At 34.9% G+C, this 14,454-nt stretch overlaps 1 protein-coding gene across 4 annotated transcripts in view; it reads left to right on the forward strand.

The window, feature by feature from the left end:
• Positions 1 to 13,793, forward strand: part of LOC114490857 (U2 snRNP associated SURP domain containing) — a 45,814-nt gene extending 32,021 nt beyond the window's left edge. The window contains exons 22-28 of one of the 4 annotated variants that reach the window (XM_028504935.2): positions 300 to 395; positions 1,049 to 1,115; positions 5,026 to 5,185; positions 7,523 to 7,633; positions 9,911 to 10,029; positions 11,192 to 11,368; positions 12,412 to 12,965. In XM_028504935.2, coding sequence (XP_028360736.1) covers positions 300 to 395; positions 1,049 to 1,115; positions 5,026 to 5,185; positions 7,523 to 7,633; positions 9,911 to 10,029; positions 11,192 to 11,368; positions 12,412 to 12,550 — 869 coding nt within the window. In that variant the 3' untranslated portion in view covers positions 12,551 to 12,965. Of the gene's footprint in view, positions 1 to 299; positions 396 to 1,048; positions 1,116 to 5,025; positions 5,186 to 7,522; positions 7,634 to 9,910; positions 10,030 to 11,191; positions 11,369 to 12,411 lie in introns of all 4 variants that reach the window. The other 3 variants (XM_028504936.2, XM_036017877.1, XM_036017876.1) reach the window with 3 other exon arrangements.
• The last annotated feature ends 661 nt before the right edge of the window (positions 13,794 to 14,454 follow it).

Below are 14,454 nucleotides of genomic sequence, written 5' to 3' on the forward strand. Positions count from 1 at the left end.
CTTTTCATCTCATGGTGCACCCAAACCAATTACTAAAATTCTGGGGAACACCAAAGACAAAAAAATAGTATTATTTTGATTCATTCATACTGGACAGCTGCTGTTTGTTGGCTGTTGTCATTTTTTAATTTTGCAGTCTAAGGGAAATGAGGTCAGTACCCCTGACTAAATAGTCAGGTATTATTGCATGTTTTAAAAATTCTTGGGGCACACCGGTTGAAAATTGTTGTTACAGTAAATACAGACTCTTTAAGTCATCCCCTAGAAGTTAGGGTTAATGGCTTATCTTTCCTCAATAGTGGATGCGACTGAAGACTCAAAGAAGAATGAGCCTATATTTAAAGTTGCCCCTTCAAAATGGGAAGCTGTAGATGAATCTGAATTGGAAGCGCAGGGTGAGTAAAATCAAATGCTGAGCTTTGGAAAACTCAGTACTTGGGTATGTTTGTATGTGTTTTCCTTTTGTGTTTTCCAAAGTTTCAACCTTAAGACCCAGTGTTATCATATTTTATGTCTAGTGGCTAAGTTTTCATTGTGGTTGTTATAATTTCCTTGGATCTTTTAGTTTTTATGCTTTGAGAGTAATTAGAGAAATCACTAAAAACCTTTCAGGTTAAGGCATTTCAGTAGAAAATGTAGACAGGAGACTATTTGTAAATTTACTTAGAGGTCAGTTTCAGAGAAACTAAACTTTGACCCTCCCAAGGTGCTTATTCTAATCTGCCTTTCCCACTTGCTTGGACATGTATCCTAGTGCTCATAATCTGTAATTGTTAATATTTGTAGGTTCTAATGAAATAAATATTAATCGCTAAGCACAGAAATAAGAATAATGTTATTTGTCACTTCATGATTTGAATAAAGTTACAGTGTATGTGTGAGGAGGAAAGAAATAGATTTAGCAAAGAATTGGCCATTCAGAAAGGATAGATAAAGGTAGATAACCTCTGTAATATGAAATTTCAGTTCTAAAGCTGGGTTTCTACTATGCTTCTGCAGAAATGCTAATTTACCTTATGGAATTACAGTTTTTCTTCCTTCTATTCAGCTGTAACAACTTCTAAATGGGAGTTATTTGACCAGCATGAAGAATCAGAAGAAGAAGAAAATCAAAAGTAAGAATCTAAGTTTTGAATATACTCAGCTTCTTACTGCATGTGTGTTCCCTTTTTCATTAAAAGGTACATGAAATAATAGCAAAGAGGGAAACTTCACTGCTAAAAAAACTTAAGAGGATCATTTTTAGTTCTCCATTGTTTTTCCAGTGAATAAAGAGCTTTAGATTTCTGGTTGTGCTACATCTGGTTACACTTTGCTTTTGAGTTGAGGTATTACATTCTCACTTTGTAGTTGCTAAATACTCACCTGCATTTATTTTAAATCTTTGTTTTGGCTTCAGAGAAAGTGATTATTAAAATGTGAATGGCAAGATATGCTTCTTTTCTTTTGGATTGTACATTGCTGGAAAAACACATACTGCATGGTGATCATTCTTTTATTTAAATGTAAAAACCTCAAAAGAACTACGATTAAAAGGAAGAAATGTTTTCCTTTAATGTATTAAGAAATTATAATTTTGAATTTTGCTCTTTGGTAATCACCGAAAAATTGTTTTTTGCATTTAACACCAAATGTAATTAATAGAAATCTCTGCACCCAAATTCTCCTGCAAGTTTATATTAGTAGTTCTTAGATAGTACTTGACACCTTTATAAATCATTGCAAAGGAAGTTCATTATTTTTAAATAGGAAAAGAGATGGCATCAAGAGCACAAAGCAGCGGTTTCCTGTTTTTTTAAATCTTTGTCCTTTTATTGCTCTCAAATGGAAGAGTGAACAAAGGGACCTTTCTGTCCCAGCAGGATTTGGGGATTCAGTAGATGGGTATTAGTACCATTTAGATCAGTAAGGAAATATGATTGATCAGTATTTGTGGGAACACAGTTCGATATGATGAGGGAAAGTTAGCAGAAGTAATTTCCATAAACGTTGTTGTGATTAAAACAAATCAGCAATGGTTATGACAGAATATTTACAATGTGGTTTGCTGATGGAAATAGCTATCTGAAGCTGTTTGTATTATAAGAATTGGGAACAGTTTAGTTTGCTATAAAACAGTGGTTTTCTTAACCCTTTTTATATCTATAATCCCATTAATAAATATCTCACCATTGTGGAATCATTGCTTTAAGAACCAGTATGTGTACTCATAAAAAAAGATTATTTAATTTAGGGGAAGGTAAGGGTGGAAAAGCTATTCCAGAGCTCAAATATTGTTCAGTTGGTTTTGTTTCTAAAGATATTTTTCCCATAAATTTGATATTTGCATTTATGTTTGGAATATAAATGCATTTTAGTTTTAAGAGTAGAATAATCATAGATTCATATAATAAAGCATGGATCACTAAAATATAATTTATATTTTGATTTTTCTAGGAGCTCTAAATCAAAAGTAATTTTATGAAAGTACAAAGTGAAGAAAAAAGTTCTTCACATACAACTTTCTGATCCTTGAAATTTTCCTGTGTCTCACTACTGCTCTCTAGTGGCTAAATCCAAAATGCCTTTTTACTAAGGAACTGCTTTTTGCACTAGTAGTTATTGTATTGTGGCAGAAATGTGATTAAAAACTATATAGCACCACCAATGTTTTAGAGAAAAGTTCCAAACAGTAATATAGCGTAAATTGTAGTGAATTTTGTATGTGTTTAGTGTCTTGAATTTCCATTTCTTTAAAGAAGAGCGAGATGAAGCTGTGATGAGATCTGAACCTAAAATTGGTGCCATAAGAGCTGAACTCAAAAACAATTAGAACACATTGCTTGGGTCTTGAAAAATTAAAATAGCAATTGTAAAATATTATATATTTAAAATTATTGAAGTGTAGTGTAGCTCATTTAATGTCTTAATATGGTTAATGTTTAATGTCTGGTCATCTAGATCCTTTCTCTTATATACAAAAATATGCCCATCTATTTTAAACATAAACTATACAATACTGCACATAATATTTCAGACTTACATTGTCACTCTAGTGTCATGGGTATTATCTCATGTCAATCTGCATATTTGTCTGCTCTGTAGTCATCTGTGTTCAAAAGCAACCATTCAGATGAGTGCACAAGAAAGTTTACCAAGGAATATTTGAAGTTGCTAAAAAATTTTTTAAAAATATTGTATTTATTTTTAGAGAGAGGAGAAGGAAAGGAGAGAGAGAGAGAGAGAGAGAGAGAGAGAGAGAGAGAAACATCAGTGTGTGTTTGCCTTTCACGTGCCCCCCTCTGGGGACCTGGCCTGCAACCCAGGCATGTGCCCTGACTGGGAATCAAACCGGTGACCGTTTGATTCACAGGCCTGAGCTCAATCCATGAGCTACACCAGCCAAGGCTTAAAAAAAAATTTTTTTTAACAAATGTAAATAACAGACTGGAATTTAAACATTTTCATTACATAGATACCACAATTTAATTAACGGTGTCATGTCTTTATTGATGGAGCCTTCTGGAGTAATCCTTCAATAAACATCTGCATTTTATACGTGCGCACTCACACATACACAGAGTTTAACCTTTTAGATGAGAGTGGGTGTGTTCAGGGTGGGATGGCCATAGACAATTTAACCTTTTAAAAGCATCTGAAACACTTCTAAAAATTTTATGCACCACAAAACAAGAAATTATTGTTTTAAAAGTTAACTTAAAAATGCATTTAGGAAGTTTCTGACAAATTAATTAGAAATATTGAAAGGTTTATTTCCAGAAATAATAGGTTTTTTTAATAGTTGGTTTTGACTTTTTCTCTTTACCTAAATATAGTATTGAGTTGTATCTATATGTGATATTAATGATTTGTGGACTCTTAAGAGTATTAAATGTATAAAGCATTTTAGTTATGTTCTGGAAAAGACCTTTGAATGAGAAATTAAAAAGCTAGTCTTCTCTTAGTATCTTGTCTTTTCTGATTCTAAACTGCCAGTACTTTATTTTTATCTGCCTTGCTTAAATTTTTCTCATTCAGTGTGAAAGTGTTATTATCAGACTCTAAAATAATTAAATTTTTATTTGGAAAGAATTTGGTTATACCATTTTCACGGTTATACGGATAGTTTTGTTTATGTACTAAAAAGACTCCTACTTATAGTAGAATGTATTTAGTACCCAAATACCAACATATAAGGGCTTCTCAGGCTCAGTATTACAGTGTTGTTTATTAGGAACTTTGTTTATATACCTAAACATTCTGAGTTTGTTTGGACTTGGATAATTTTTGCCTAGAGTTAACATATACACATACAAAGTCCAGTCCCAGAACATACAACTCCTCCTTTTTTAAGCCCCTCATTTTTGTGTGTGCTTAAAGAACATTTTCTAAGTCTTACTTTTAACAGTGGTGACCAGCTTTCCACATAGTGCTTCTTGTCTATTTCAACTAGATTGCTTCTAGTTCTGGTTCTTCTTTGTATCTCTTCCCATGGTAGTCACTTCATTATTTTCTTCCTATCTGACAGAACCAGCACAACTTTCAGAATCATTAGTGTGTGGCAATATTTAAAATTTACACATTGGTTTTCTTATTCCTAAGGTTATATGCTAATCAGATAAGGCCTTTGCATGCTGCATTGTTTCATAGTAACTTTATGTTCCTCAAACTCATGTATTCTAGCTTATAGGTTCTGCTGAAGGAAGGGTGTAAACATTAAGCCAAATGAAATCACTCTGAACTGTGATTTTATTTAACTGCTGCAAAGAAAGCTTGTTGCAGAATGAAAGGCACACCTAAAATAAGCAGAATTTTTTAAAGTATGATTTATATTGAAGCCCAAACCTTTTCTATGGAGGAAACATAAGTTTCATAAAATTGTCTCTTATTATTTGATCAAAGTTTTGTAAAGAATGTTTTGGTGAAGAATTGCCTCTTCTTATGTTTTGTTAATGTTATTTAACCTCTAAGGCAGTTTAAGCCAGACTATAAAACACACTTTTTTTCGCTGCCTTGACATGCATTGTGTTCTGCTTACTTTCAAAGTCAAGAAGAAGAGAGTGAAGATGAAGAAGATACTCAAAGTAGCAAATCTGAAGAACATCATTTGTACTCTAATCCAATCAAAGAAGAAATGACTGAGTCCAAGTTCTCTAAGTACTCTGAAATGAGTGAGGAAAAGCGAGCTAAACTTCGTGAAATCGAGGTTAGTATTGCAATGATACTTAAACTACATTGACCTTTCTTTTTCTACTGAACTAGGCTTCCTCTTGGCATCACACCTTGGTGCATCCTATTCCCTCTCTGCCTAGAAACCATTATCACAGCTGACTTCCTTCAGGCCTCTTTGTGCAAGCATCCCTTCTCTTCCTGTATCCTTTTTCTTCTGGATTTTCTTACTTCTTGTTTATCTCTGTTGTGATTTTACATGTATTATGATGTGTGTATTATGTTTCATAGGGGTTTTTTTAAACTGCTTATTTGTTTGCTTAATTGTCTGTATTCCCCAGTAGGCTGGGATATCCATGAGGGGAAAGGACCATGTACATTTTCTATTTATCAATGTATCTTTAGTGCCTGGCACATAGGAGATCCTTTGAATCTTTATATCTGGCATTATGTGCTCCATTACAGTTTGAGTGTACCTACTATATAAGAAAAGTAGGACGTTTTCTGGCATGTTCAAGTTGTGTACATTTTATATATTATAGTAGGCTATTTTTTAAGTACATGTACCTTTAGTGATAAGGGGAGAGTAAACATTAAGTGGGGCTTAACAATAAGGAGGAGAAAAACTTATGGGAGAGTCCAAACTATTTCCAGCAAACTTTTTCCTCTTTCCAACCCCTCCTTTTTTAATGCCTCTGTTTATTACCAAGGGTTTTCAGACATATTGGAGTGAGAAGGGTTTTATAATGGGAACTTCCTGTTCCTTGCCCCAAGGTGATAAAACAGTCCCAGTAAATGTTAGCCATAGTGTAGCAGTCAGTTCATAATTTCAAATGTGCACATTAGTGAATTTTAATGCTCTGTCCATCCCTTTAACAGGGTTGTTTGTTTGTTTTTTTGTTTTTGTTTTTTTTTTTTTTGAATACCTAGTCTGTATCAGTGTTATTCCTCTTACTCACTAATAATGTCTGTTAACACTGGTTACCTTATTTCCACTTCATCTACTCACCCTTGGGCTGTTACAAGTTCTTGTCCACTTCTTTCTCAGATATTACCAAGCAAAAAGTTAACAGAAGGCATTTTGTTTTAACCTTACACAGATCATAGGATGTCAGTTATGAGTTTAGAGGACGGATTTCAAAGTTAGGTTGATTCATTTTTCCCGGGATGTATTCAGTTACACACTTCATGAAATTTGTAATTCATAACTCCTTCCAGCCTTACTGAACTCTGACCTATTGACCTGATGGAATTATTGGAGTAGAAACAAAGACTGAGTTCACTAAAGATGTATTTTCTTGATAATTGAAGTGACATTTTGATAATTAAAAATGTCAAAACAAACATTGTTCTCAAATGTTTTCTTTATTGGCATGAAGAGAAGGAAACTGTAATTTAGCTTTTTTGTTTATTTGGATGGTTTTTATGAATGTTATTTTCACACTGTATTTGTATTTTTGTGATTTGTGTGTGCGCACACCCCTTAGTATACACATTTTCATACTTTGTGCTCTTTGACCATCTAGCCTCTCCTTTCTTTGCTAGACACACAACGATTGTTTCCCTTGCTCTTGTAGTGCATACCTCTCACAACTTAACTCTTTTGGGATTTGCATGGTGAACCAAATTGTAATTTTAAAATATAGATCTTTGGAGAATCAGATGCCAACTTCATTATCATTGTGTTTAGATAATAAGTTCTTAAGGGCATGAACCACAGTCACGGCTTTTGAGCCATCTCACACGGTTGTGCAGAGAGCGTGTGGGTCTGCACCTGATCGCTTGAACACTGCAGAGTTGGGCTTGTCTGACAAGTGGCTTTCACATAAGGGAGTTTTATGTCGATGTTATATTCGGACCAAGTATTTATCAGTAGCTACCTTGGTAAGCTGTATTTATGTTTTTTCTTTTTACACACTTTTTCAAATAAAAGACATTTTTAAATTGAATTTGTTGGAGTACAGGTTTCAAATATGCAACTCAGTATAACATCATCTGCACACTGTGTCATTGGCCCATTGCCTCAGGCAAAGTCTCCTTCCATCCCCATTTTCCTCCCTTTGTCCACCATCACCTTTCAAGCCATTACCACACTGTTCCCTCTGTGTTGTGTGTTGTCTGTGTCTCTGGGCTTTGTATATCTGTTGTTTTTACTTAATCCCTTCACATTCTTTCATCTAGTCCTTCCCGCCACCCCCCTCCGACAGCTGTCAGTCTGTTCCATGTATCCATACCTCTGTTTCTGTTTTGTCAGTTTATTTTGGTCATTAGAGTCCAACATGTAAGTGAGGTCATACAGTATTTTTTTTTTTAAAGAGCAGAACAGTACTTGAGAAACTAGAGTATTGAAAAACATTAATCTCTTACTTCACAGCTCAAAGTTATGAAGTTTCAGGATGAATTGGAATCTGGAAAAAGACCCAAGAAGCCAGGCCAGAGCTTTCAGGAGCAAGTAGAACACTACAGAGATAAACTACTTCAACGAGTAAGGACTAAATATCAATACCATGTGTTTTCCAAAGTTAACTTGTTTGACTACCTAAAGTATTGGTATATTGGTGTATTAAGGAAAATATATTTCAAATTACATCCTTGGATGTGTAAATAACTGGATACTGATAGATAATTAAGAACATGTGAAATTTGATGTATTACAGTTATTTCAACTTGGAAGAGTGTTAGGGCCATAGCATAGTGTTTTATTGTAAATACTACCTGGAAACAAGAAAATTCTGCTAAGAGTATGCTTTGAAATTGGAAGACCCTGTAGGAAGAGTATTTGTGACAGTGAGACACCAGCAACCATGAGAAGTGGCATAGAGACAAAAAGGTGGAAGTTGGGGTTAGGAAAGTTCACTTAGGACTCCTTTCTGTTGTTTTCAAGGAGGGATACTGAGTGGCAGCCTACTTCATCAGTGAACTCTAAACTTTTGAGGGACCTGATATTCTTGTACATTAAAAAGTATGTAGGGGTACATAGAGTTTTAGAACAACCCATGTAATAATTATTGGGAGAACCCAGGAATTTCATTGTGGCAGCTATAACTTGACTGTCATAAAAAAGATGATATAAAAAGAGAAGTGGGAAAAAGCTAGAAGGGAGCTTGTCACTACAGAGCTGTTAACGGTGTGGGGCTGGTGTTGGGAGCAGCAGCATGGTGACGCACCTGTGGCACTGTGGTGGCCCGTGGGCTCCTCAGACCACTCTGCTGTGCACTCGTGCAGCCTGCTTTTTCTCTGTGCAGCTGGGTTGAGAGTCCCAATTTTTCAGGATTGTGAGTTAGATAATAGCTACTATACATTTTACTATTGAATAAAAATGCTTATAATATTTTAAGTATTTTAACTATAGTTTGATTTCTATAAATTTTCAACAAGGAAATATATCCACGTATCACCAGAGGAAATTAGTCCCCTCAGCATCAGTTTAAATTTGTACTCTGTATGATGTATTTTGAGTAAAGATAAATGAGATTTGTATAAAGATGCTATGTATCTGTACCACATGAATCCCTTTGGAAAAGGTGGCACATGTTGATCTTTATGGGAGACTGTACTTCAGGATGCTCGCTGACCCTGATGGCAGTGCTACACAGATTACCATTTTAGTCCTGCTGCATTCTGGACTGCAGTTGGAAAGGAGGCTGTGTTTCTTGAAGGTGTCTGTGAGGAATCAGCAGACTGTAGCCATAACCTAATTTTTGTAAATAAACTTACGGATCACAGCTATTCTCCAGTAGGAGAGATGAGTACTTTTGGTAGCGACTATATGGCCCACAAAGCAGAAAATATTGACCATCTGGCTCTTTACAGGAAACACTTGCCAATATCTGATAGAGGTTTCTTATCAGCTATCAGATGCTTTCTTGATGCATACAAATCAGAGAAATTAAATTCCTTTTACTGAAGATCTGAGTTGACTCTGGGGTCATTGTCTGTAGCCACTCCTTTAATTATATAATCAACAGAAATTATAATTTCAAGTGAGAAGTGGCAATTGTAGCATCGGAGGATAAGGAAATAAGTTTTTTTCTGTTAATATAGTTGTATGGTCACATAGTCAGTTTTTACTTTCATAAAGTAGGATTTAAAATTTCCAATACAGTTGTGACTTGTCTCTCACTAATAAGATTTTCTGATGGATGATTATTATAATTAGCTGTTTCTCCTTTTCAGTCTATTGCTTTGGTAATAGCTGTCTTTTGATTAAATCAGTTTGCTGTACAATTAGCAGTGCTGCTGTTTTATTGGAGTCTGAGATGGCAAGGTCAATGTATTGTTAGTTTTTTTTCCAATTTCTTCGTAGGAGGAACAGCACTGTACAGGTAGAAGTTATGACCCTGAGCTCTAGAGCTTGAACTCTAATCCAACTTCATTGTGTGTGACCATGGGCATGGTACTTAACCTTTCTGAGTCTCAATTTTCATCTCTAGAATTAGCATGAAAGTACTGTTCCTATGGGTGTTTTGAAAGGAATATATGAAATGGTACATGGAAAGTTTTTTAGTAATTGCCTGGCCTATGGTAAGCACTTGGTAAATATTTAGCAGCTGTCTCTGGTATCACTGTTAATATGCAGGGTAAGTAGAAGAGATGACTATTTCTGAAAGAGTAGGAAATATTTTTAAAAATGGTATTGTACATTCAGTAGTAATTTAAAATTAGTTAAGTATAATAGAAGATAAAATATTACGTAAATGAGATCAACCAGACTGGTATTTTTTAATGACTAAGTATTCTTTAAAAAAAAAAAAAAAAACAGGAGAAAGAGAAGGAATTAGAAAGAGAACGAGAAAGAGATAAGAAGGATAAAGAAAAATTGGAATCTCGCTCCAAAGACAAGAAGGAAAAAGATGAATGTACTCCAACAAGGAAAGAAAGGTATGACATTTCTCATTTAGTACCTATACTGGTTTTAGGATTTAGAATGATGTTCCATTTTGTAATATTTTCATCACCGATTCTAGCAAACTAGAAAAATATTTTTTCATGATCAACGTGTTTGGCTCCTACTTACAGGAGGCAGAATAGCTGAGAAATGGGACAGTTAGTTGGCACTTGGCTTAGTTAACTGGAATATCATCCTTTTATCCCCTTACATGGGTTATAGTGTACCTTAACTAAGAGTTCAGTTACCATATTAGGTATCAAACATAAGGCTTAAATTACTAAACAGCTTGCTGCACCTTTCTTGTGCTTCCAGTGTGAGCATTCCTTCTGTGCTGAGTTTGCTACCTCTAAATTTGAGTCTCCTAGTCCTAACTTGAAAGGAGATTGTGTGCATAGACTCTGAGAACTTGCCCCTCACTTTGTCTTCATTCTAATAAGAATTACTTCTCTTTTAGTTTTTATTTTTACTTTTATAGTCCCTAAATGTCTGATTTATTAGTGAAAATTGCTTCAGTTAACAGTTAACTTTTTTGCTAAGAAAAAACAAATGAATGCAAATAAAATTCTGGCTTAGTTGCTCTACACATAGTTACGGATAGCATAGTTACTGATTAAATAGTAAATCTATTACTTTTTTGTCATTACTTTGATATAATTTCAGATTTACAGAAAAGTTGCATGAATAGTGTAAAGAATTTCCAGATATCCCTCATCCATGTTCCCCAAATGTTAGATATTTCTACTTTTGCCCAATTTTCTTTTTTCCTTCCTCCTTTCCCAAACCATTTAAGAGTAACCTGCCAACATGGTGCCCCATTTTTTTTACACAATTTGCAGTAAAAGTTTAGTATTGAAAAACCTAACTGATTAGAGACCTTAATGAAATTTTGTCCAGTGTCTCCGTAATCTTTCTCATAGCAAAAGAAAATCCAATTTAGTTGAATTCAGTGTTTTGTCTTGATCAGTCTGTCTTTAAGACTTAATTGGTTCTTGGTATAAAAGGGCTTAGAATGCTGTTGGAAGATAGCATCACTAAGGTCAGTGAAATGAAACTAGTGTAAACTAGTAGGAGTTAAGAGCTAATCTACTAGAAAGAAATTGACTATCTGATCCTTTGCTCACTATGGACTGTTCTGGGGGCTTTGTTCCATAGGAAAAGGCGACACAGTACGTCCCCTAGCCCATCCCGCAGTAGCAGTGGTAGACGAGTGAAGTCCCCGTCACCAAAGTCGGAGCGGTCCGAGCGTTCAGAAAGATCTCATAAGGAGAGCTCACGGTCCAGGTCATCTCACAAAGACTCTCCTAGAGATGTTAGCAAAAAGGCCAAAAGGTAAATGCAAGTCATTTTTTGCAGTATTTCAAACACCAATTTCCTTGTCACTCCACCAGCTTTTGAAAATAATTTGGTTGGTAGCCATTTTTTTAAAGGATTTCAGAAAACCAAAGAGAGATACTTTCATTTTAGAGTACGCCTACCTACCTCCCCATATACATCTCGTGACTGAAGCACAAGAAGGCTTCCAACAAGTAAAGACCAGGAAGAGTTTCCAGTGTTTCCTTTGAAATAGGGATAGCTACTTCACTTTTCATTGTGTTCTTCTTTAGTTTCTAGAGAATATTCTTTGATTTTTGTCAAGGCTGAAAGAAAAATGCATCTCCTATTCCTCCTGCAATCTTAATAGCATGTTCTTGGGTAGACACTTATGAAAATAAATACCATTTCAGTGTATAAGTTAGTGTATGTTTTGTCTTTGAGTTCCAGAAAAGTGGTTCAGAAATGTTTTATTTATCCGGTGTTATTTTCTTGAGAGCTAAAACTTCATTATTGTAAGCATTTTACTAAAATCTTTATAAAAAAGATAAGTACATGTGTATATGTATACATATAAATGCATTTATTTGTTTCGGCTGTCTTCATGAACAGCGCTCACAAAATGATGCTGTCTCAGTGGTTTCCTTGAGTGATACTGTAATAGTTGGAGCCTTTTCCCTCAAAAAGATAGGCTACAAAGCTATCTTGTGTTTAAAATTTTGTGAAAGGTATTAGATGCCATTTTGAACTTTTATCTTGTGGATTTAGAGGTTCAAGCTTGGGGTGTATCAGTAACTTGGGGAAATTGTTAAAACTGCAAGTCCCCAATCCCCACCTTGAGATTTTGATTCAGTAGAGCAGTATGGTAAGGCTCAGCAGTCTGTACAAAATATGTGTGAGAGAGAGTGGGTGTGCACTGAATGGGCAAAATATAAATCTGGGAGGTTGACAGCCTTTTGTATCTGACTGACGTTTGTCATTAAAGCTCATTGTAGAGAACTTAACAAGTCCGTTTGAATCACAGGAGTACTGTGATAAATTGTTTTTGTTTGTTTCCTCAGATCACCATCTGGTTCAAGGACACCTAAAAGGTCTAGGCGATCACGGTCTAGATCCCCTAAAAAATCAGGGAAGAAATCCAGATCCCAGTCCCGATCTCCACACAGGTCTCATAAAAAGTCAAAGAAAAACAAACACTGACATAAAACTTTAAGATGCTGTCACTTATTGGAAATGCGATTTTGTTTTGTGCCTGAACGGTCTGGTTTTTTTTTTTTGTTTTTGTTTTTGTTTTTTTTTGTTTTTTTTAAATGAAAGAGCATTCCTGGGGTTTTTGTTCATTTGTCTGTGAACGCATGTGTACACTCATGAGTAACTGCATCTGTAGACCTGTCATTGTTTTATATTGTGTAAATTACTTTCGTTGTGGCTGTTTTCAAGATGAAATTTTTATTGTGATGAATTTCATCAGAAATGTGTACAATGGATCTGCTGGCAGTAGTAGTATTTTGTTTTAGGATGCTGTGACTTAGCAAAACTAATACAGATGTCTTCCCCCATTTTGTAGCTTTGACAATTTGGATTAGATTTCAAATAAAATCTGAAGAGAAAACCATAATGTTGTTTTTTTGCCCTGTTGGTGACATCAAGTCCCTTAAAGTCTTACTGAGTTTAGCGCTTGTGTTGTGTTTCTGTACCTAATGCACTTTACAAGCACCATTGTTCAAGAAGCTCAAGTTTTATTTTTACTAAAATGACTATAAAAATTAGGGGACCTGAGACTTTTATTTGGTAGGTTCTCCAACCAATTTCTTTGCTAAGGTTCTCTTGAGTCATACTATAGTACCCAGAGATCAAAAGATGAGGTGAATGTGGCATGGCCTTTTGTTAATGAAATGGCTACCTAAAATATTTTTTCTTTTTTCAAAGAAGCAGTATAATTTCAGTACACTCAACCTGTGTCCTGAGCAAGTACTTATTATTCAGGGAAGATTAAGTCTCCATCTTTTGATTTTTCATTGATCATGAAAGAAGTTTATTTATAAGAGAAGTTTTCTAACAAGGCTTAGCTACAGAAGTTGTTGTTTGATAGTTGTCTCCAGTAGCCCTCTGTAGGCTGTCTTCAAACCCTGCTGCTTGTGTATGCTACAAGGTTCTGTTTAAAGAACCTTTGGGGGGGGGTTTGTTTAGTTTGGTTTTTTTTTTTTTTTAGATTTAATTTTAGCTTTAATTACAATTTAAAAATGAAACAGTTAGGAAACTTACTATCCAGTGGTTTGTAAATTCAAGGTGCAGAAGCTGATTTAAACATTTGCAGAGTTAAAATCTGTTGCGCAATTGGAAAAAATGGTTGCAGTCTGCGGAAGAAATAAGAATCATTGTATGATGTCAGTCACAATATTGCTATAAATGTAATGGATTAAAGGGCTGTGTAGACTTGAACTGATGCTGCTCTTTTTGAATCTGCCCTTGTTTCTCTTTTAGGTACTTCATACTATGGTTTGGTGGTGTTGTATTCCCCTTGAAAGAAAGTGTAGAAAACTATTCCATTAGTAGGTAGTTTTGTGTTAGTTTGCTTTTTAAAAACATCTTTTCAAGTTGTTTGCCTAGTCACAAAATAAAATAAGCTGTACACATTTTGGGGGAGTTAGGTGTATTAGCTCAGCAGTGAGGCCTGCCATTTCCAAACTGGGCAAACCTACAATAGCTTTAGAAGTGAGCCCATCAGATTATTTTAGTGGTTATGAACATGCAGTGTTGTTTGGAGATTATTGTTATTATTCACTCTCTTGTTTGTCCATATTGTTAGGAAATGTTAATTTCTAAATGTTGCTCAGAATAAACGTAAACATTTGGTGCTAGTTTTTAAAGTCTACAAATATAGCCATTTTTAAAGTTACTTGGTTTTATTCTCAGTTTATTGCCTGGAAGGATGGAGTTCTATATAATTACCTTTCTTTGGAAAAATAATAATATTTGAGTTGCTGCTGATTTGGGCATTCCATAACTCTGGTATCTAGTATAGCCTTCGAAATTAGGTAAAGATTTTTGCCAGTCAAGTTGCAAGGAATACTTGCTTCTTTCTCTCTTAAAAAATATCACAG

The sequence above is a fragment of the Phyllostomus discolor genome, chromosome 2 (genome assembly GCF_004126475.2).
Source record: "Phyllostomus discolor isolate MPI-MPIP mPhyDis1 chromosome 2, mPhyDis1.pri.v3, whole genome shotgun sequence".
In the NCBI taxonomy this organism is placed as follows: Eukaryota; Metazoa; Chordata; class Mammalia; order Chiroptera; family Phyllostomidae; genus Phyllostomus; species Phyllostomus discolor.